Genomic DNA, 24,350 nt, shown 5'->3' with positions numbered 1-24,350 from the left:
TTGCAGCTTTCGGGCGTCAATTTTTGTAAGTTGAAGTCAACAAAAACATTAAAAATGCCTCGTTACATGATATTTAATTGCAACAACATAAAACTTATCAACACTCAAGGGCCCGAGACATATTTAAAATCACAGGCAAGTAACAACTTCAGTACAAAATCTGACACGCTCGGCCGCCATACAAATAAATGAACTCGTTTCTTCTATCTAAATCTAATTCTGTGGGAATATGTTTGTTTTCTAAAGTACGAACTATTAAAATTTGCAAGGCAGTTCATACTTTTGTACCTACGGTTATTTACCTTTATGTTAGCTATTAAACTTTAATTTCTGGTTTTATAAAACTAACATTAACGAAATCTATAGTTAGTAGTTATCGCCATTTACTTTTGGCTGTACCAGTGCCGGTCTGTGCACTCTAACAGGGACATCAGGGTAGAGCAAGTTTGAGTTACGGCGTCCTTGGATGTACTACGCTAGAAAAAAATATCGCGAGCGCAGCGAGCGCGAAAATTTTTCCCCTTTTTTATACGTCCCTGGGACTGGTAGTAGTTATTATGTACAAACAAAATGGAGTACCTAGTCTATCAGAGCAGAGGCAGGAAAGCAGGCTTGAAATGAAAACAAGATTTCGAGCGTAGTGAGCGCGAAGTATTGAGTAAGTAACTAAAATATACTAACTATTATGTAGAAATAGTAAACGCGAGCGAAGCAAGCGCGAAATTTTTTCTCTGTTGTCATTGTCGGGATGCCCATTTAGGTGTTTTTCCAATACATGCCTTTAAGTTTGTCTTTATCGTTTTCAAGTTGTCCTGGCAAAAGCACATAATACCTTATGAATGTTGTACCTACACTACATGGTAACATTGTGGTGCAACTTTCCAGTTAATCTAAATCACAATAATTGAATTTATTCCCGACCCCCTCGCCATTTTGGAATATGAGGGTGGGGCATGCAATGTAAATAGAAAAACCTAGATTTTCCGCAATTACGATTTTGGGCCGCATAAATTAAGGTCAACTAGAGCATGAACATATTCCTCATTAGCAGTCACTGGGATGGAGGCTACTATACTTGTCATAAAAAGTCCATCTTTGCTGTCCTGGATGTGGCCAACCCAAGAAATCATATTATTATTTCAATACTTTTTAATTTTTTTCTTGGTGCCAAATTTTTCCCTGACCTCCAAATAATTTCCCTGACTTTCCCTGACTTTCCATGACCACTATGAGCTTTCCTGACTTTTCCCTGACTTTCCAGAAAGTGGACACCCTGATATTGGTACCAAATTTCAGCTTTCTAGTGCTAACGGTTACTGAGATTATCCGCGGACGGACGGACGGACGGACAGGCATGGCCAAACTATAAGGGTTCCTAGTTGACTAGCGAACCCTAAAAACGATTCAGAAACCCTCATTGGAACTCACTGCAGTAATAATTAAACCATCATGTGTGATCAAAACTGCACATTTTATCCTTATTATTGCTTTATGCCTAAACTAGTAATATTTAATGCCTTTTATAAGATTTTCTTACACCACATCAACAGAATGATGAAGCGTATTTAGCTGCCACGAAGCATTGAGTAGAATAGCAGCCACATGCAAGTCAACATAACATGCTGAACTGTTATTAAAATTTGAGTATTTCTATAGTACAAGCAAATCGAACAATCACAACAATATGGAAGAATTTGATATCAATACACATTAAACAAGTATATTAAAACGCCTGCTTATTATATAATTATAAAGAAAATATCTATGAGAGATTCAACAGTTTAATAAAATACATTATATTCTAGAAACATTAATTGTTCCTACATTTATACACTACACGGTAGTGCTAATTCTAATAAATAAAATCACTAACCACAACATCCAGGTCAAATCACATGCTGCCAAGAAAGCGAGTCGAACAAGGCTTGGAATCGGTTGCTAAACCGGTTAATACCGGTATATAATATACCGGTTAGTACTGGTTTACCTCCGAACTATAGGGGCCCATAGAATCTGATCACAAAACGATATCAACTTTTAGTTATTACTCATTAGGCTTTAGCAAACCGATATCGTCCAGTCAACTGCATATCCATTATATCCAAGTGTATCCAAGCCTTGTTGATTTATATGTATAATAATACTCCTTAAGTCTTTTTAAGACTGTTAGAGATCAATGACCTATTCTAATAGCTCACCGAGTCAACAATGAGCATGTTATTATGTTATTGAATTTAAATATCATTATAAAATGAAGTACTAATATGAACCCACGTTTTAGTGACTATAGACGTCAGGAACATATCACTCAGTCAGTGACTACAGGTCCATATTGTTATGTTAATCAATATCAATATGTACATAATACGTAGGTAATCGTCATTTCGTATTGCAAAAGAATCATACTTGTTTTATAAAGCATAATAAAATTATATAATTTTACGGTTTCATTCTAGAATGCAGTATAGATTACATTCTGTCACTAATACACTATGCAAAACATGTTTCAGGATAATTTAAAACGTGTAATGGATTATTTTCAAGTGGATTCATTAGTATTTATTAATATTTAGCTACTGTTATCTCGGTGCGCTGCGGTATGCATGCAGGCGTGGACAACCGATGCAAGGGCGCCCGCTAGGTGACGCGGGTGCGCGGAACGGGTGATCACACCAAAACATAATATAAGATGACACTATATGACGCGGACGCGTGCGATGGCTTTACACAGGGTTTGATGAAACCAGTATTTAAAAAGAAAACCCCGAAACAATCGAATATTTTGTATTATTTTATGTTATTAGATTGTCTTATTAAAAATGAAATAACCAAACAAAATACGTAAGAATACCGGTATTTTCTCTTTACAAAAATACCGGTATTCTTACGTTCAGGTATTCTATTTTTGTATAGAGAAAATAACGGTTTCGAGCCATTTTACCTACAGTCAAGGAATTAAATATGGACACAAAGTGCCAAAACATACAAGTCCGTATTGCTACACGTTACGGCTCAGCCACGAAATTGGTCTAAGCGCGACAGCGGTGAGCGGCGGCCATACATTGGAGTGAGACACAGCGATGGGACTTTTCATTCGCACGTATGGCTGCCGCTCACCGCTGTCGCGCTTAGACCAAAGTCGTGGCTGGGCCGTTAAGATAGCATCATGTTTTTGGCAGTTTGTCCGTGTCGATATTTAATAACCATGGAACCCACGAGCACCCTCTCCGTGCACCCGCGTCTACCAGCGGTTGTCCTAAGGGCAAACGTAAAACTAAGGAGAATGCGGAGGCGAAGCCCTTACGGTCCATAACCACGATTGAAAATGGAATGACAATATAACACAGAACAAGTGTATTGAGGCAAAGCTCGTCAATATTGCTTAACCGTTTTTTTAGAAATATAACTTTTAACGGTTCATTTGTAGAATCATTATAAATTGAATTATTTTATTCATGACTCTTGCTGGTTAAGGCGATTTTGGATACAAGTATACCGGATATAATTATTTCTTTTATATCAAATTTGAATTTAATTCATATGAAGCAAAATGTTTTGCTTAAGATAGATTTTCTTTATATGCCTATTTAGCAGTTTTGGTTTTGGCAAAAAAAGGTTAATAATTTGTTATTTAATAATACCTATTCAATCGTGGTTATAGCACTAAAGGAGCCTTCTGACTTTAAGTTAAAAGTTAACAAATTTGCTATTTTTTTTAATATGAGTTTCTTTTCCCCACATGAACCTTGTATGAACAGTCGTTTAGGTAAAATTTTAGTTCTAAAATCGCTTCCTTATGAAACACTGAGTTTTTTTACTATTTTTGACAGTTTTTTCTGCCACACCGTTAATCCAAGAACCAGTTTTTATCAATATTGACGGCTTCGCCTCACTCGACACAAAGGCACACGCTCAGGAACGGCAAAGCATTCTCTAAGGGGTGTTCTAGACGGGCGGATCGCACCTGCGATCGTCGTTGGGCGGCGGCGCGAGCGCGGCGGGGTCGAGTCTCGCGGGGAAGGCGCGGTAGTAGGCGGCGCGGTGCGGCAGGCGCTCCGCCGCCGCCGCCACCTCCAGCTCGGCTCCTGCTGGTGCTGCTCCCCCCGCCCCCTCCGCCCCCGCCCCCGCCCACACGCTGTACCCCCGCGCCGCGCCCGCTTCGCCTCCGCGTCGTCTGCAACAACACCAGCCCTGCCTTACTCCACCACGCACGACCCGACATCACGATTGCATTCCTCCACAAATATCAAAACCGTCACAAACATATCGAAACGCGACTCTCGACTCGATGATCACGATTGTGGTCGACACCGCAAACGACTAAATCTACCTACTCTATGTTATAAGTTGCGAGGTATAATACTCCTTGCTAAAATACCTGACAGTTTTCGTTCAGTTCTCGATCTAAAAAGCTACTATTATTAAAAAAGCATTTATATTACCAAAAATCACACGACTCATAAACGATATTAACACAAAAGAATCTTCAACATTTGTTCGGCGCCTGAACTAGAGAGATCCCGTATCTCGAGCAAAAATATAACTTAGAAACTAAAACAGGAAAATTATTGTTATCATGTGCAATTGTGCATCTCATAAATCATTACAAAAATAGTCGTAGTCAAATCTTTTTATTTATCTCCATTCAGTTCCTACACTGACGTTGCATTCTCTATAGACGAAGTTGAATTATGGTGTAAGGTCGTGCTAATATACTATTACCCGTGTTAGTAAATGCGAGCGAGCAATCGATGTTAGTACAAACTTTTGGTTAGAACGTTCAAAACTCATCAAACGTGCGTTAATCTAATACACAGTAACAAACAGACACAGTACATTGTTTTTAGGACGCCAATTTGATAACTGATTTGATGTAAGTAAAGATCGAACTGAAAAAAAGTGAATTTTTTTATTAAGCAGAAACGTCTGCTAACGATTCTAAACATTTTTGTATTAAAGGAAAAAATGGAAAAATTTACGCTTCCGGCGGGACTTGAACCCGCACCATTTTTGCAATCCGTGACGTCACCCCAAGACGTGTGTACAAAAGGAAAGGCATGGAAAGATTTGCGAAGTCCGGCGTGGCTTCCGTAGCTCAATTGGTAAGAGCATTGCACGGATTGCAAAAATGGTGCGGGTTCAAGTCCCGCCGGAAGCGTAAATTTTTCCATTTTTTCCTTTAATACAAAAATGTTGAAAAAAAGTGGTTTAATTTACGATTAACCGTTTACTATCGGCAACATATTTTAAACACATCGAAGGTCCTTGAGTCAGACATGCACACGTCGCATCGTTTCGCCAACAGCGCCAAATAACAAGATCTCTTGTTGTATGGTGTGATAACTAACTTCGTGTAGGCTACTCGGTGGTCGAACGCCTGCAGATTAGCGTCGTATTCGCCCCAGCTAGACATGATCTTATTATCTATAATAAGAAAACCGGCCAAGAGCGTGTCGGGCCACGCTCAGTGTAGGGTTCCGTAGTTTTCCGTATTTTTCTCAAAAACTACTGAACCTATCAAGTTCAAAACAATTTTCCTAGAAAGTATTCATAAAGTTCTACTTTTGTGATTTTTTTCATATTTTTTAAACATATGGTTCAAAAGTTAGATGGTCTAACGGGGGGGGACGCACTCGACATGATTTTTTTTCCTTTAGGAGTGATTATTTCCGAAACTATTAATATTATCAAAAAACGATATTAGTAAACCCTTATTCATTTTTTAATACCTATCCAACGATATATCACACGTTGGGGTTGGAATGAAAAAAATATCAGCCCCCACTTTACATGTAGGGGGTGCCCTAACGAAACATTTTTTTCCACTTTTTATTTTTGCACTTTGTTGGCGTGATTGATATACATATTGGTACCAAATTTCAGCTTTCTAGTTCTAACGGTTACTGAGATTATCCGCGGACGGACGGACGGACGGACAGACAGACATGGCGAAACTATAAGGGTTCCTAGTTGACTACGGAACCCTAAAAATGAGAAAACCTATGCACCTAATTATACTCTGTGTGGTGTGTTAATTAACCTCGTGTAGGCTACTCGATGGTCTAACGTCTGTAGATTAGCGTCGTATTCGCCCCAACTCGACATGATCTTGTTGTCTATGAAGGTGGCAAACATCTGTGTTCCTAAGAAACGAGACAGGTAGTCAACGTTTATACTCTATGGTTATGTGGTGTGATAACTAACCTCGTGTAGGCTACTCGATGGTCTAACGCCTGTAGATTAGCGTCGTATTCTCCCCAGCTGGACATGATCTTGTTGTCTATGAAGGTGGCAAACATCTGTGTTCCTAAGAAGCGAGACAGGTAGTCAACGTTTATACTCTATGGTTATGTGGTGTGATAACTAACCTCGTGTAGGCTACTCGGTGATCGAACGCCTGTAGATTAGCGTCGTATTCGTCCCAGCTGGACATAATTTTATTGTCTATGAAGGTGGCAAACATCTGTGTTCCTAAGAAACGAGACAGGTAGTCAAAGTTTATACTCTAATTATGTAGTGTGATAACTAACCTCGTGTAGGCTACTCGGTGGTCGAACGCCTGTAGATTAGCGTCGTATTCGTCCCAGCTGGACATAATTTTACTGTCTATGAAGGTGGCAAACATCTGTGTTTCTAAGAAGCGAGACGGGTAGTCAAAGTTTATACTCTATGGTTATGTGGTGTGATAACTAACCTCGTGTAGGCTACTCGATGGTCGAACGCCTGTAGATTAGCGTCGTATTCTCCCCAGCTGGACATAATTTTACTGTCTATGAAGGTGGCAAACATCTGTGTTTCTAAGAAGCGAGACAGGTAGTCAACGTTTATACTCTATGGTTATGTGGTGTGATAACTAACCTCGTGTAGGCTACTCGGTGATCGAACGCCTGTAGATTAGCGTCGTATTCTCCCCAGCTGGACATAATTTTACTGTCTATGAAGGTGGCAAACATCTGTGTTTCTAAGAAGCGAGACAGGTAGTCAACGTTTATATTCTATGGTTATGTGGTGTGATAACTAACCTCGTGTAGGCCACTCGGTGATCGAACGCCTGTAGATTAGCGTCGTATTCGCCCCAGCTCGACATAATTTTACTGTCTATGAAGGTGGCAAACATCTGTGTTTCTAAGAAGCGAGACAGGTAGTCAACGTTTATATTCTATGGTTATGTGGTGTGATAACTAACCTCGTGTAGGCTACTCGGTGATCGAACGCCTGTAGATTAGCGTCGTATTCGCCCCAGCTCGACATAATTTTACTGTCTATGAAGGTGGCAAACATCTGTGTTTCTAAGAAGCGAGACAGGTAGTCAACGTTTATATTCTATGGTTATGTGGTGTGATAACTAACCTCGTGTAGGCCACTCGGTGATCGAACGCCTGTAGATTAGCGTCGTATTCTCCCCAGCTGGACATAATTTTATTGTCTATGAAGGTGGCAAACATCTGTGTTTCTAAGAAGCGGGACAGGAACGGCCTGTGGCGCTGCGGTTGGTCGGATAGGAAGGAAGCTTTGTCGAAGTTCACCATGGACTCTCGCGTTGATAGCCAGGCTTCGCGATCCTGAAACGAGAGTCATCTTATAGACTGACGGTGTTATAAAAAGCCATCTAAACATATTGTTGTACTTAGAATTTTCATATTTAGAAAAAGAGCTTAACAGGTTCAGGCCCTCACGCTAGTCTGATCTATGACTAATAAATAACAACGAAATCATGCATTTCGTAGCAGCTTTCGTTACGCAGAAAAGACGTGCTGGAACAATCTTCCGCCGCCACTCCAACAAAGCCGTATCTTTAAGTCTTGGGTGTTCCTTTTCTCTTTAGTTTACTGTACCTGGTCAAGCATGATGATGAAGTTCTCATAAGCGAGGAACATGGCCACGAATCTGTTGAGGAAGCACTCTCGCACGACCACGTTGAGACGCGCGTCCGCCGCGTATTGCTCTTCGTCGGTGAGCGGGCCGCGCTTGAGGACCGGCATTACGCTGTCGGCGTCCATTGAGTCTATGTTTACGCCTGAAACAACATTGAATTTAAATTTAATGTTTGGTTGTGACCAACTGGCCATGACCAAGGAGTCCAAGGACCATGTAATACCGGCACAGACAAAGCCCATCCCAAAAAAGCGTACCCCTTAAATGTACGGGCCTTTTAGGCTTAAAACTAAATGGCGCTGTTTCGCAGCCTGGAAGTGGTCAAAATTATATTTTCCCCAAATATTTTTGCGTGTTTGGTGTCCATTCGGTACTTTTCTTGGCCCACAGGTCGTTTGGCATGCGGCAGATGTGTCCGGCAAACATAGTGCGGCGTGATGGCAGACCGCGAAGGAGATGGCGGCACGATCTTGACGTCTTTCGAAAAGATTGGCCGAACATTGCCTTAAACCGAGAAGCGTGGAAGAAAGAGAGGGAGGCCTTTGCCCAGCAGTGGGACACAACAGGCTAACAAATAATAATAATAATTTTTGCGTGTTTTTATTTTTTATAAGAACAAATGACGTGCTTCTTTATTTTAATATGATAATATCACGTCAAAACACATTTACGATGATAGTATTTAATAGATGGCGCTAAAAAATGGAGTTACTCACCCGTCCTCTTCACGATGTCCACTATCCGCTGGAGCGCGTCGAGTCGGCGCGGCGCGCGTCGGGTCGGAGAACCAGGCGGGGACGCGTTCAGAGGGCGGCTCTCGTCCCAGTCTAGGACGTCGTTGAAGGAGTGCTTGCGGCGGAGACCGCCTGCAGAAAATAGGTAAGATTTCAAAAAGTTTAAAATTTTAGGTAAGATTTCATTCATAAGTGAAAAATTATAAAAAAAAAGTTATTAATTAGGGATGTACCGACTAGTCGGGAAAGCCGACTATCGGGCCACATTTGTAGTCGGCGATTAGTCTGCGACTAGTCAGCAAAAAGGGCCGATTAATCGGCACTTTATAAGAAATTAACAGCTAATATAATTGTGTTTTGTACCGATTCGTTATACCTTTGTTAATCAAAAGAACAGATCTGTGATCGTCATAGAAGTAAATGTCCTATCTAGGACCCACTAAACTGGTTATTATAAATGGAAAATGTATAAATATTCACATAGACCTTTGAAAAATTGAACTTGTAAAAAAAGTAAAAGCGCGAACGAAAGACCAAAAATGTCATTCAAAAATTTAGGTGAATTCAGTCGAAAATTATGTTCTGGCCTTCTGGCCGACTAATCGGCCACCCAAGCGCTGACTAGTCGGCTCAAATCAATAGTCGGCACATTTCTATTTTTAATATATCTGTTTTTAAAACAACATAAAAATAAATTAAACTTTTTGACAAGCAGAAATTCCTCCTATACGTTAGACCAAATACAGGAAATGCTATGTATGTTATATATTTGCAGTCTACTCACAAAGCCGTGACTTTTCGACAAAAAGACACGGTGTATGTTTGGGGTTACCAGTATAACAAAGATAATCAAAATGTTTATTTTAATAATAATTGACCAGTCCACTTAGAGTTTAGACATCGTGATAGTTGATTTGTTCAAACACATATATTTGGCATCATCTTGGATCATCCGATGCATTTTTTCGTTGTTCTTAAATTCAGTCTATTCTGCTTTCATTATTCATTCTATATTTGTCTTTGAGCGTGTATAATATGAGTTGTTAACCATTATCTTATCTAAATATAATATAAAAGAAGAAACTGACTGACATATCAACGCACAGCCGAAACCGCTGTTCCTAGAGATTCCAAATTTGGCACGTAGGTTCCTTATAAGGTGTAGAGGAGCACTAAGCAAGGATTTTTCAAAATTCACCTCCTGAGGGGGTGAAATGGGGGTCCAAAGTTTGTATGGGAAAACAAGATTAGATTAGAACGCGGGCGAAGCCGCGGGAAAGACCTAGTTTCTTAGGCGATACCATATATTGTATTTATTTTGACCTGGAAACCAGATTAACGGAGTACTTACCAGATGGTAGGGTGCAACTAGTGCTCATATCGCTCATGTGTTTGTAAGAGGTCCCGTTGATCGGCATGGCAAGCTTCGTGGGTTCCGTTTCCGGCCTTTGAATCTGGGGATCAAAATAAATAAATATTGTGGGTGTCCCCAGTCCCCACTAAGTGCGCAATAAATGAGCTATGTAGTGCCTAGTATAAAGCTCTAAATTGCTCAACAACCATGAAGAATTTATTTTCAGTAGTCTTGTCTTGAAGAACTTATTGGTGCCTAAGTGCGTTTTCACATTATCCGACCCGATATCGGATGTCGGACTGATATCCCATACATTACAGGCGCCATCTTGATTTTTTTCCATTGAAATCCTTCCGACATCCGATATCGGATCGGATAATGTGAAAACGGACTAACACAGATCAACCTAGCCCGCAAACTAAGCAAAGCTTGTACTATGGGTGCTAGGCGACGATATACATACTATACATATAGTCCATGGGCCAGTGAAGAAGTCGGTATAATTTGGGGGTACTAAGTTTCCTTTTTACAGCAGTTAGGTAGGCCTATAAGGATGTTAAAAAACCATGATTGCCATCTCAAAATGGTAGCTAAACAAAATGGCCGCCAATCCAAGATGGCGGATATTGAGTTTTAAAAAATCGACCACAACTCCAGAAGTATTGGTCCGATTTCATTTTTATTTTTTTAAAACGAAAGCTCTTTTTGTGTACTCAAATATTTGTTATATTCATTGTTTCGATAAATTCAACCATTAGTTAGTAATTAACGAAAAATATAAAAAAATATCTTTTTTTCTAAGACTTTTTGTCAAAAATCATGTTTCTACAAAATACCTTGCATATTCTAATAAATATTTAAATGCAGAAAAATAGTGCTATTAATTACCTTTAATTTGATGTATAAAAGATACAGACTTAATTTACAAAAACACATTAGAGGCTTAATTTTAATTCTGTCTTCGTTGAAATTCACCGTTGTGCATACAGTACTAAAAGCTTCAGGTCGAAGTTGTAGATTACTAATATGCTGTTTTTAGTATATTTCTGCAATTGTACTTACAATTAAGAAAAGAACTGAACATGTTAGTATCCGAAATCCATTAGCTTTAAGAATATAATAAAATATGTCATAGGTAAAGTACAGTTTTAGATATTTGATTATTTGTATAAAATTTCTTTAGTGATACAGCGCCAACCAACCGAGATAATACAAAATAAATAAACTAGACATAGTTGAGGTCCTATCTCATCACATTAACCTTTTGACCACCATGGGCGGATATGGCCGTCGCTGGAAATGCTTCATAAGGACGCCAACCATGGCCATCAGTTTTGCCAATTACATTGGGGACCCATGCGGGCCTTCTTAACGCCTAATTTTGCTCAAATAATCGCGATCCACGTCTGTCTGGTATCCGGGGCACGACGTATTCTTTTTCACTATTTGGCGTTTAAAAGGTTAAGCCTAACCCTGATCCGTGTTCGAGAAAACTTATATTTAGTTAAAATAATCCTTGCATACAAAAGGTGAAGAACACACCCCAAAAGAAAAATAGTCTTGAGAAATGCACTATAATGCATTAATAAGGCAAATCTATGGAGTATCCGACTACTAAACAACGTGATATAGGTACCTACCGAATAAACCTTAATTTACGCACAGAAATATATTACTTATTACCGTTAATGTAGATTGTAGAGCCAATATCACCAATATCAAGCTTTCAAGACAATCACAGGTAACAGATTAATTTTCTCCTAATTTTTCGAACTTTTATAGCAGGCATTCCACCTTCAATCACGACTTACGTGCCCTGGCCCGGCCCAAGCCCATTTTAGAGTAGCAATACGATCTCTATAATTCTGACCCGTCGCCGCATCAGCATCATCTCGTTTCGCTTCCATCGTAGAAAGACATACCGAACGTGTTGTGCTCTATACCTCTATGCAACTTTTAGCCTCTTCATTTAGTACATTGTTAGTGTCCACGTCTCGCAAGCTTATGTCACGGTGGGAAGTACCCAGTTACACACTGATCAAACATGTTGGTCTTCAGTGACTGGTATCCTTGCCCTTAATACGTCCTTTAGCGTACAAAAGGCATCCAAGTCCTCCGTGTGATCTCCGCCGGCAGCGAGGCCGACCCAAGTCTCTGTATTGTGTTATGGTTCGCCACAACTCGACGTTTTGTGCCTATTTTGCGTGATGTGGGGGATTTAGCTAATCCTGCCAGCTTATCTCCTCGAGAAATCCTATTAGACCTTTAATGTTGAGTAGGAGAACTTTGGAGAGGTCTCTCGGGGATCCGAGATGTTTCTTCCTGTATGGAGCCACTCTGCTCACTCCATCACCAGGTGAGAGGCACCCTCGTCACAGGGGAATGTTCATAGCATCTGTTATGAAAATATGTTTGTTAAGTAGTCTACGATCTGTTCTGACATTGGTTACCATTCTCAGGCGGACTTTCCCTAGTTGAAGGAGCGTCTTTGTGAGTTTTCCATTGATGCTAGGCTTGGCTTGTTTGACTGCAGCATTTGATCTGGTTTTTTTTAATAATAATAAATAAAATAATAATAAAAATACGTTTATTACCATAACACAAAAAGAGTACAGCAATGGAATAAAAAAGTAATATGCTAATTCACTTAAGCTAAGCAAAATAAGAGCTAAGTACATTTTTTTTTTCGTGCTTGGTAAAAGGATTCAGGTCTCAACATGTGCTAGGTTATAATACCCAGCGTTGATTTTCAGACTGATCCTTATTCCGTTGCCAGGGTGAACATCATTAGTAACAATACTTACGAGTTTTATTTATAATGTATATCTCTATGCCAAATAAATATTTTCTATTCTATTGTATTCCAAATCTAGAGTTGCAGAAGAAAAAAAAAAAAATCGTTGTGAGGGGCGGTTCGCGCAATTGTGTGTGCGTGCATGTGTGTGTGTGTGTGTGTGTGTGTGTGTGTGTGTGTGTGTGTGTGTGTGTGTGTGTGTGTGTGTGTGTGTGTGTGTGTGTCTGTTTGTGTGTGTTTGTACGTGCGTGAGTGCGCGTGCGCGTGTGTGTGTGTGTGTGTGTGTGTGTGTGTGTGTGTGGGCGGGTGGGTGGTGTTTGTATAAATATAATATAATAGACGACAATTATATATTGTTTTGTAATAATTAAATGCTTTTGAAATTTATTGTATTGTATTGTGGATTTAAGCTATATTTTGTGGTTTGTTTTACCTTACTTTCTATATGTAAATTTGTTCATGTAGTGTGCCAGTAGTTTTGCCAGTGTGCTGTGTGTAGTTTCATATTGAGCATACCTTGCTGAAGGACATCGGGAGAATCGGCAGTCGACCCCAGCTGCCTGGCCAGCTCGTAGGCCGCATCATCACCTCGACATCCACTGTGTCCTTTGGTCCATTGAAGGATGATTTTGTTATTATGACTTACCTCCGTTAGTCGTTTATGGCATTCCTTAACCCAACCTTTATTTGTTGTTCGGGATAACGTATCTTCTGTTACTTGTTATAAAGGCTGAAATATGGAGCTTTGGATAAGTCTGTCCTTGCCGTAACTTTCAATTTGTACATACCTCTATATGTTTAACTACTTTAACCCAACACTCACCGACGGCATACAGTTCCTCCAGCATCTGACGGGGAACATGTGCTTCTTTGAAGATGACGATGTTATCCGCATATCGAAGATAATTGAGGCATACATTTATACATCTATCATCCCTATTGAGGCATTTATAAATGCCTACCTGTTTAAAAAGTTGGCCAGATTGCATAACCCCGGAGTTACTCTCTACTAATTGAGATTCGTCGATACGGGTGCTAACTTTTCTTCTGATTCAATAGCAGGTTGCATAGAAACATTCACATTTAGGTACACCTTTTATGAAAATTCAACTCACGTGAGTAGGTAATTAAAACGTCTGTTATTAACGTCTTCTAACGTTTTTCGTTCGGTAATGACGAACAATACATGTTAATAATATTTGGCTCTACTTTAAGCGGTGATATTTGTCTCAAAGTTTGTCCATCCGGTATTTAACGGCTTCGTTGTTTAGTAATCGGTAAAATATAGGTAAGAAATATCTATTAATTCTGTACTAAAGAACATTTCTAAAGTTTGCCCGAATTCTGGGGTGCTCTTCACTAACCCGCTCGTGCGTAGGTTTTTTTTTTCAAATCTGAGAGTCCTTGAATGCGGAACGATTTTCAATCCGGAATACGATCTAACCCTTATACGCAAGATGATGACGGAGTATTCCGTCTCCCAGGCACAATCGCAACAGAATTGCATTGCGAATTCGCGAATATATGAGCGTAATTAGGCATTACGGAGTCCCAATTTTATTTCATTTGGCGTCCGTATCGTTGGCGTCCTTGGCAAGAATTTCCGGTGACCACCGTGGCCGTCCGTGGCGGTCAAAAGGTTAATGGTTCTACAGTCTCGACACATGTTAGTCATATACCTAGTGCACTTAAATACTTAATTTTCATCATTGAGGTGTGTTGCACATATGGTATCTAAACAAATTTTATCCTAGTACTATCGAATATCTACAAACTCATGGATACTATCATGTTCTATTAACATAAACTATTATTCTAATTGTACAATTGCTAAAATAAACTAAAAACAGCATATTTGTACTCTACAACATCTTTTAGTACTGTATGCACCCCAACTGCACACATCTTTTAGTACTGTATGCACTCCAACCTGAAGCTTTTAGTACTGTATGCACAACGGTGAATTTCAACGAAGGCAGCTTTAAATTTAAGCCTCTATGTGTTTTTGTAAATTAAATATGTATCTTTTATACATCAAATTAAAGGTGATTAATGGCACTATTTTTCTGCATTTAAATATTTATTAGAATATGCAAGGTATTTTGTAGAAACATGATTTTTGACAGAAAGTTTTAGAAAAAAAGATATTTTTTTTATATTTTTCGTTAATTACTAACTAATGGTTGAATTTAGCGAAACAATGAATATGACAAGTATTTAAGTACAGAAAAAGAGCTTTCGTTTAAAAAAAATAAAAATGAAATCGGACCAATACTTCTGGAGTTATGGTCGATTTTTTAAAACTCAATATCCGCCATCTTGGATTGGCGGCCATTTTGTTTAGCTACCATTTTGAGATGGCAATCATGGTTTTTTAACATCCTTATAGGCCTACCTAACTGCTGTAAAAAGGAAACTTAGTACCCCCAAATTATACCGTTTGGCAAAATTAGACCAGCTGGCCCATGGACTAATAGAAAACATTTATGACTGGGGGACAAATATCTGTGTTTATCACCCTAATAAATGCCCTTACCGGGATTGGAACATTCCGAATTCAGGACCATCGGCTCTAAAGTACATCTACTTACATTTTTCACAACGAATGCATTGCTTCCCCTTCTTTGCTGAATCCAAACTAATTTAAGGTACATGGGCGCAATAGGCTAGTTTCCTACTAGTCAAATCAGCTTCTTTTTAAGAACTGTCAAAATGATTTGCTAATATGGAATTACCATGAAATACTGAGGAGTGACGTCACGGTTAATTCATTTACTTTATATCTTTCTCTTTGACTTATTAAATACTAGCGTTTCCCCGCGGCTTCGCTCGCGTTAGAAAAAGACAAAAAGTAGATTATGTCACTCTCCATCCCTTTAACTATCTCCCTTTAAAAAATCACGTCAATTCGTCGCTCCGTTTTGCCGTGAAAGACGGACAAACAAACAGACACACACACTTCCCCATTTATAATATTAGTATTTTTTTTTTTTTATACTACGTCGGTGGCAAACAAGCATACGGTCCGCCTGATGTAAAGCGGTCACCGTAACCTATGGACGCCTGCAACTCAAACAGTGTCACAAGCGCGTTGCCACCCTATTAGAAACTTGTACACTCCCTTTTGCTGTGTTAAGTACACAGCAAAAAGGAATGTACAAGTTCTAAGGAGGGTTCGGGTTGCCGACGACTCAAAGGGCAATAGACGGAACAAGTTAGTTCCGTAAGTCCTCCCGTCATCAGCACACCGCACCCTCATTGAGCTCTGGCAGCCTTACTCACCGGCAGGAACACAACACTATGAGTAGGGTCTAGTGCTATTTGGCTGCGGTCTTCTGTAAGGCGGAGGTACTACCCCAGTTGGGCTCTGCTCTAGATTCGAGCGAGATGATATCCGCTGTGCTGTGCCCTACCACACAAAGCGGAATATCATTCGCTATGCCCTACCTCCTTCTAGTATGGATAAATTATGTTTAAACATAACTACTGTCCATATTTTTCTTCTAATTATGTGGTGCTTTATTTCGTGCACTGCATAAATTATTTTAAGTATAGGAAACTAGCCTATTGTTTCAATAAATATCATTTCACCGAAGATAAGAGATAATTAATAGGGAAGATTCTTTCATGATCAATTTAATTCATGAACCACCTAATTATACACTCATGCCGATCGAAATGGTTGTTAATTGGTTTAATTGAAGTTAATTTATAATTTCTTAACGAGGCGACGCTAATAACCGTCTTTATTCAGCCGACCCAAATTATAGATCGAGTCATACATGAAGACGCGTGCCTTGGTTCATCCTTTCAAGCAATTAAAGGGTATGTTTGTCAAACTCGCGCGTCATCTTGATTGACACGACGTATAGTGTAACGTAATACTAATATCGCCAAGACACAAGAAGACATAATGTCGAGAGCCAGTAGGGTGAAGTCACATCTATCAGCAACGATCATTTTGTGAGTGAGAAATCGCTCGGTCCGACAGCTTTCCGATACGAAAGCGTCTTAATACCAACAAGCGATTTATAATACATAAAATGCAACTTGATGCTGATAGGTGACTTCACCCGTACTCAATAATTGTAGACAAAGGGTGGAGCTGGTATGATCCCAAGATTACAGTATAGCCGTAACCCTGGTGCTTGTCCAAAATGTGTATAAGTTTATCCACGAATGTGTATCAGTTCCTCCTCTTCTGGTATTCGATCAGATATAATACATGGTCTGACCTGATATGGTCCCAAGTATACAATATGACAAAGGACACTCACCTGGTGTTTGTCTAAAATGTGGTTAAGTTCGTCCACGAAAGCGGTCCTGTGAGGGAAGATGGGTAGTTCCTCTGGTAGTTGTATGTCTGGCTTGTCAATGTCGACCAAACATAGCGCCGCCTCTGAGCCAAGAGCGACGTTCCGCGCTCCGCTCACGGCGGCGCTCTCGGCGTGAAGCCCTGAGGAATAATATATGAAGTTTTAATATTATTTCGTGTCAAAGAGAATGGATATCAATATTTTATATATATACAACGTGTTTCCGGTATCACTCAAAACCTCAGACACCCCAACTGATTTTTATTTTTTTAAACTCATCTAGAGTATTCGTATTTAAATCGGATGTTTACTTTTCTTTTAATTGAATTTTTAATTTTCTGTACAGCTCTACTCGACTTTTAACTCTACGCTCAATAAAATAATTGCCAACTACCATCATACACCTTAAAACTATTTGTTTGTGTACGTTACTGCAACGACATAAGGTTGACCAATAGACAGCTAAGATGTCACTCTCTAGCAATGCGATATACACAATGTCGCATTACGAATACAATAGAATGGGCACGTAAAATTAACTAATAATACAAATTAAACAAAAAATATTACCCCCATCAAGATATAGCTCAATCGATTCTACTCTCGATTCTGAACAAACTGTTTTCAGGTTTTTAGTGTTAAGTGAAACACGGTGTATATATATATTTAAATTCTAACGTGTGGTGACGGGTTAAGAATTTCCCCACCCCCTTTCTTCCCGTGGGTGTCGTAGAAGGCGACTGTGGGATATGGGTTAAATTGTGGCGTAGGCGAGAGGCTGGCGACCTGTCACTGCAATGTCACAATTTCGTTTTCTGTCAACCCCTTATTTGCCAAGAGTGGCACTGAAACTTGAGTAGTTTCATGTGCTCTGCCTACCCCTTCATGGGACACAGGCGTGATTGTATGTATGTTGTATGTATTTTTAACCTTCTTCTGTAAATTGGTCAAAAAACAGTAAAACATACATAAGCTACTAGACCTATATCGAATTTGGCACAATAAATGATTGTCTGTAGTATTTGACATAAAAAAAACAATATTTATAGATTTTAAGTATTAACAGTCTATGATGACTACGTATTTTCGATAAAAAATGTGTGTATTTATTTATTTATTTTGGCCACCGAAAACGCTGTCAGCGATGTAGTGACGTCATCGAATCCGAACTTACTTCATGTCAAAACAATCACTGACATAATGAACTTTATGCCTTATACTTAAAAGTCAGAAAATGTTGTTTTCGAGTAGAATGACCTGATGCACAGATAATCTACAGATTAACATGACTGTGTTGTTTCTGCGTGATTACGTAAAAGTATTCTTTAAGAATATTTTTTGCTGTTTTTAGGTCATAATGGTAATATTTTATTTCGGTTAATTGGACAGTAACTTAATCATATAAGGTAGACTTTAAAAAAGGGTCAAGTAGCCTATACGCACCCATGACGAAGGGCACCGGCGCGTCGAGGAAGTGGTAGAGCGGCGCGGGCAGGATGGGCACGTACACGTGGGCCCACGTGAAGGGCAGCAGCAGCGCCACTATGCACTCCGCTACCAGCATCAGCTTGCTGTAGTCTGCAACAATACCCGGCGTGATGCCGCTTTTTAGGGTTCCGTAGCCAAAATGGCAAAAACGGAACCCTTATAGTTTCGTCATGTCCGTCTGTCCGTCTGTCCGTCTGTCCGTCTGTCCGTCTGTCACAGCCGATTTACTCGGAAACTATAAGTACTACAGTGATGAAATTTGATGGGAATATGTGTTGTATGAACCGCTACAAAATTATGACACTAAATAGTAAAAAAAAGAATTGGGGGTGGGGCCCCCCATACATGTAACTGAGGGATGAAAATTTTTTTTTCGATGTACATACCCGTGTGGGGTATCAATGGAAAGGTCTTTTAAAATGATATAAAGTTTTCTAAAAAACATTTTTCTTAAAGTGAACGGTTTTTGAGATATCAGCTCTCAAAGTCGTAAAAAGTATGTCCCCCCCCTCTATTTTTATAACTACGGGGTATAAAATTCTAAAAAAAATAGAGGTGATGCATGCTAATTAACTCTTTCAACGATTTTTGGTTTGATCAAAGTATCTCTTATAGTTTTTGAGATAGGTTGATTTAACTGTAATTTTGGTTCAGTTATTGGTTTATTATATTTGCTGCTACGGAACCCTTTGTGCGCGAGCCCGACTCGCACTTGGCCGGTTTTTTATACAAATTTAGCTTATGAAGGTCATAAGCAATGCGCTTTCCTAAATAAATTAAACAATATTAGGTATCATTAATAGTACAAAGAAGAAATCAAATCGTTTTACACACATATGCTGAAAATCACAGATATTTGACTTTTTTTTTTCTATGAGGAGTCAACACCGTGCCAGTCAGAACTAATGAGAAGTCACAAAATTCATACTTGCATATACATTCCAAGATTCTTTTCTTTAAACCCCTGACGCAAAAAGGAACTATCTGTCTGTCTGTGGCATCGTAGCTCCCGAACGGATGAACCGATTTAGATTTAGTATTTTTGATTGAAAGTTGAAAATAGTCAGGAGTGTTCTGAACTTCTGAGCCATGTTTGATGGAAATTGGTTTACTATATCGAGGCTTTTTCAAAATTCAAATTTTGTGGTTAGGTTATTAATATATACATATATTTACATACTAGCTTTTTCCCGCGGCTTCGCTCGCGTTAGAAAGAGACAAAACGTAGCCTATGTCACTCTCCATTCCTTAAACTATCTCCACTTAAAAAATCACGTCAATTCGTCGCTCCGTTTTGCCGTGAAAGACGGACAAACAAACAGACACACACACTTTCCCGTTTATAATATTAGTATGGATAATCACTTCAATGGTACTATGTTGGCATCACTTACCGCTGGATCTGATGAGCACCTGGTGTTCCAGCAGTACACAGGTGAACAGCTGCACGACACACTCCACCCCTAACGTTGAGAACATCACTCGTAGTGGGTAGTCCAAAAGTGGCAGTTCTTCAGGTAAATTTGGCATTCGTATCACCTGGAATGATAGTTCATGGTATTAATATGTCGAGGCAGACGGCAGCTAAATGAGCAATGGCAGGCGGAGCGGAAGTTTTAGAAAAACTGTTCTCCCGAGGGAGTTATGATTATGAAATTTCAAGTACAAAAATTAACTTTTCTTATAGGTTTTCATTTTTTCACTTCATGGTATTAATATGTCGAGAACGACAGAGAGATATTTACAACATCTGGAGGATAGTGACTGGTTGCATGACTGTGAAGGTGTTTTTTTATGTAATTGTCAATCCAGGTTTTGGAATTTTTCTAAAGTGCAGTATAATAAATAAATAAAATAAATAAATAAATAAATATTATAGGACATTCTTACACAGATTGACTGAGGCCCACGGTAAGCTCAAGAAGGCTTGTGTTGTGGGTACTCAGACAACGATATATATAATATATAAATACTTATATACATAGAAAACATCCATGACTCAGGAACAAATATAGCAGGCAGGGTCACTACCGACTGCGCCAGACCGGTCGTCAAAAGTTAAAGGACTTAAAAGCCAATGTCTAAGGCATTTACACTTAAAACTATTGCGAGTATGCTATGATAATGACTCAAAGAACTCAGTATTTTGCACTCTTACAGTACCAGTCAAAAGTTTGAGTTCACCCTTTGATTTCGGTACAAATGAGTACTTTTGTACGATAATTATCTTCGGTTTGGTAGTCGAAATATATTTTCAACTTATATTTATTGTTTTGTGGAGATTTGTTTTACTAGTTAGACACAATTCACGTACCTTTCTTTCACTAAAATCTAATAAACATGACGGCAAAATGCTAGTTATATTTATGGCCTTGCCTTTGCCACTTATTGAGACACATCTTTACACGAAACACAGTTTTAGCCAGATAATATAGGCCAAATAATTATTTAGCCTATAAGATTTGAGGGAAACAGATGTTAAAAAAATATAAATTGTTTACGAAACAAAATTTTGACGTCTGAACTACAAAAAACTATCTCTCTAAAGCAGTCAATTGTACTGAAAACAAGGAGTGAACTTAAATTTTTGACCGGTACTGTACATTTTCTGAGTATATTGCAAGGTCTAGATACAGCTCACAGGTCATATGATTTAACATATACTACTTACAACAGGCACGGGTTCTAAGTGGGGTTCCGCCGGCGGCAGGTACAGGCGCAGGGCCTGTCCGGGCAAGGGCACGGGCACTTCATACAACAGGTTGTACACATACGACTCCGGACTCAACCCAGGACCCGGCTGTCTTGGCAATGATCTGAAATAATGCAATTCCTTAGAACATTTGCGCTTACATTTTTTTTAGTTTATTCAGAAACCAGGCAGTCACATAAACACATTACATATTAGCAATACAAAAAATACTGCAAGAAAAGAAAACAATAACAAAAGACCATAATTAATTGCAGCATGATACTATTTCTAAAAACTCTTCAACTTTCATGAACATGATATATTTCCAGGGGCGGCTCACTCCACGATTCTATCGCCGCGCTACAAGTACATGCCGGGGGCCGCCAGTTCGCGGCCCATTCAGTGGTGACGACCTTCGCGCGGCCCAATAGAATTCAATGTCGGCTTTTTTTGATTTGATCGGGCTTTCGCAATTTTCGAATTGAACGCAAGCGAAGCCGCGGGGAAAAGCTAGTAATATATAAAAGCCATTATATGTATATAACATAGTTATAAAAATAACATTTTGTCCTTACCTATATAAATTCTCTAAAAACAACTGAGCGACCCTCACATATGGGTATTGGCATATTAGGGCTATACTTTTGGCTACGTAAAGTTTATCTTTGGTAACGTCGTAGTACGTGAGCGCAGCCCCCGAGTGCGGGGCGAGCTTGAAGGAGCGGGGCAGGGAGCGGGAACTCTCCTTCCCGGTGCTCTTTCGGTGACCAGGTGGTGTCTGACCACTAGATAACTCGGTGATATACATTGCCTGTAACAATATTTGGGTTATTAGCTGGATCTATTTTGAACAGCTGACTGAGATACATTATTTTCTGAGGAAATTGGCGTGGTCACAGATAGACAGCTTCACGAGGCGGCTGCTCGGTCAGTGTGGATGCAACTATTTAAGAAAAAATTACATTACCTATCAACTATTTTGATCATGTGCAAGCTATATCTTAAAATAATTTAGTAGTAATATATTTCCAATACAGGGGTGACATCGTCACGTGACCAAACCCCTTCTTTTTGTTTTTCTAATAATAAAGATTAAAATAAGTTTGAGTCTGTCTGTGTGTGTGTGTCTGTCTGTCTGTTTGTCTGTCTGTCTGTCTTTTTTGATTTTGCTATGGCGGATTTGGCCTTATTTGATTTGTATAACTGTTTATGAAATGTGTGATGATTCCTATATCTGATATACAGGGTTTAATACTACCTAAAATTTAAAAAAGTTTGAACATCTCGAAAACCAGGCAACTTTTACTAAACCTTAATGTCGATTTTCTGGACCAGTATAAGGTGCCCTCTTGGTGGTTAAAAGGTTGTCCATTAATTACCGGGCACTAGGGTGGAGCGAAAAAACACTTTTCCGAATTAGTATAGTTTTATGGACTGAGCAGAAACAAGGCCAAGGTGTGGAAGATTGTTTTTCGGCAGTATTATTACAAGAAACTAAAAAATAATTTGCTGTTCCATACTGAAATGAGTGGCATTCGCAATGTAGTTTCTCAGTCATATACTAAATATATGAAATCAGATTTTCAAAATACAACAGAAGATGTTGATTTTGTTTGCACAAATTTACTTTAAATGACTAATTCAAAAGTCACTATGAAAAGTTTGGCTAGTACTTACAAAATATAGGGGTATATAAACACTAAAAATATACCTGTAAAGTATGCATGGCACTGCAGATGTTTCTATTCCTGACCTCCTCGTAAAAGATAAGACTGAAGCCATAGTAGCGGGAAGCATTCTCTCTGGTCACAACAAAGCTGTGGAACTTTGGCTCTAGCGAATGTTTCTGGGTCCTGAACTGGAGGCCCGCGGGTAGGCAGAGCTGTGGAGAGATTGACCAGTTTGGATGAACAAGGAATCAAATAGGATGAAAAAGTAAAAAAAAAACTATTTAACATTCACTACATACGTAATGTTGATCAATAAAATGTTCATTTGTACTATGGTTTCTTATCAACTAGAACAGAGGGGATATCATCAGACCGTATCAAGTATCAGTGAGGTGAAATACACCCCTGGGGCTATTCAAACATAATATATATTAATATCTGGGGGCCTACTGCCTAAATCGTAATTTTATCTATCTGTGTGTCTGTAGTCTTACAGTTTTAGATATCTGTGATAGACCCTCTGCTCTTTCTTTTTCAAAAATGTGCAAAATGTTGCTACAGTTATAACAATTTTAACATTGTACTAAATAACTATCTTATATGGTGTCAGCTGTTGATGAACAAGTGACAACAAACAAACATCAATAACAGAATAATATATAATTTTGCTCACCATACAAACAGCATGTTCATCAAAAGGGTTGCTTGAGACATTGTCAGGGTAATGAGCTAACACCTTCCCCTTATACGAGCGGTCCAAGGGAGATACATGCAAGTTGTCCCCTAAAACAAAGACATCGTCTGTCAGCAACTTAGGTCCCAATAAAGTAACATTCAAAACATATGGTGTTTCATTACTGACCACAAAGTCTGTCAGGCTCCAAGCCAGAATCAAAATCTAGCCCACATATAGCAAAATAATCTGCAAAACGACATCCGACAGATAAATCTGAGACAGACATATTCATATCGACCCGTTATTTACTATACGAGACACTTTCTCTTCTAGTCACTAATAAGATGATATTTCCCAGCATCTTATTAATGCTTGGTTGGTAAAGGGTGTAAACTATTATTCCTGGGTTTGCACATCTTCATTCCACACAGTATTAACACAACAAAACATAATACATTTCTACTACTAAGATATATTTACGCGATCTCGAAACGTAAATTTTTTTATACGTCAATACGTCATTTTGAACTAGGGATGCCCCTAGAGCGTGTGAATGAATCGATGACAGCACATAGAACTAAACCAAATCGAAACGCCATTAAATTAATGTAATAACAGACGGATGGTACGATGATACGGTCTAAGTCTAATGGTCTAAGTCCGAAGATCTACACAGCCAAAAATTGAAATTTTACAAGTAAAATTTTTTAAGTAAAAGAGATAGAGGCACTTGCGAAATGATTTTAGCTGT

At 39.0% G+C, this 24,350-nt stretch overlaps 1 protein-coding gene across 1 annotated transcript in view; it reads right to left on the bottom strand.

Moving 5' to 3' along the window:
• LOC125228597 (DENN domain-containing protein 5B) overlaps positions 1-24,137 on the bottom strand; it is a 60,366-nt gene extending 36,229 nt beyond the window's left edge. Inside the window, exons 1-13 of the mRNA XM_048133229.1 lie at positions 23,786-24,137; positions 23,597-23,706; positions 22,965-23,135; positions 21,829-22,064; positions 21,233-21,377; positions 19,956-20,100; positions 18,517-18,651; positions 17,035-17,213; positions 9,961-10,063; positions 8,592-8,741; positions 7,836-8,017; positions 7,351-7,562; positions 3,965-4,174 (exon numbers count right to left, since the gene is read on the bottom strand). Of these exons, the coding sequence (XP_047989186.1) occupies positions 3,965-4,174; positions 7,351-7,562; positions 7,836-8,017; positions 8,592-8,741; positions 9,961-10,063; positions 17,035-17,213; positions 18,517-18,651; positions 19,956-20,100; positions 21,233-21,377; positions 21,829-22,064; positions 22,965-23,135; positions 23,597-23,706; positions 23,786-23,891 (2,084 nt within the window). The 5' untranslated portion in view covers positions 23,892-24,137. The remainder of the gene's footprint in view (positions 1-3,964; positions 4,175-7,350; positions 7,563-7,835; positions 8,018-8,591; positions 8,742-9,960; positions 10,064-17,034; positions 17,214-18,516; positions 18,652-19,955; positions 20,101-21,232; positions 21,378-21,828; positions 22,065-22,964; positions 23,136-23,596; positions 23,707-23,785) is intronic.
• Positions 24,138-24,350: the final 213 nt, after the last annotated feature.

Source organism: Leguminivora glycinivorella, chromosome 8, assembly GCF_023078275.1.
Source record: "Leguminivora glycinivorella isolate SPB_JAAS2020 chromosome 8, LegGlyc_1.1, whole genome shotgun sequence".
NCBI lineage: Eukaryota > Metazoa > Arthropoda > Insecta > Lepidoptera > Tortricidae > Leguminivora > Leguminivora glycinivorella.
This window is presented reverse-complemented; position numbering and strand designations above follow the sequence as displayed.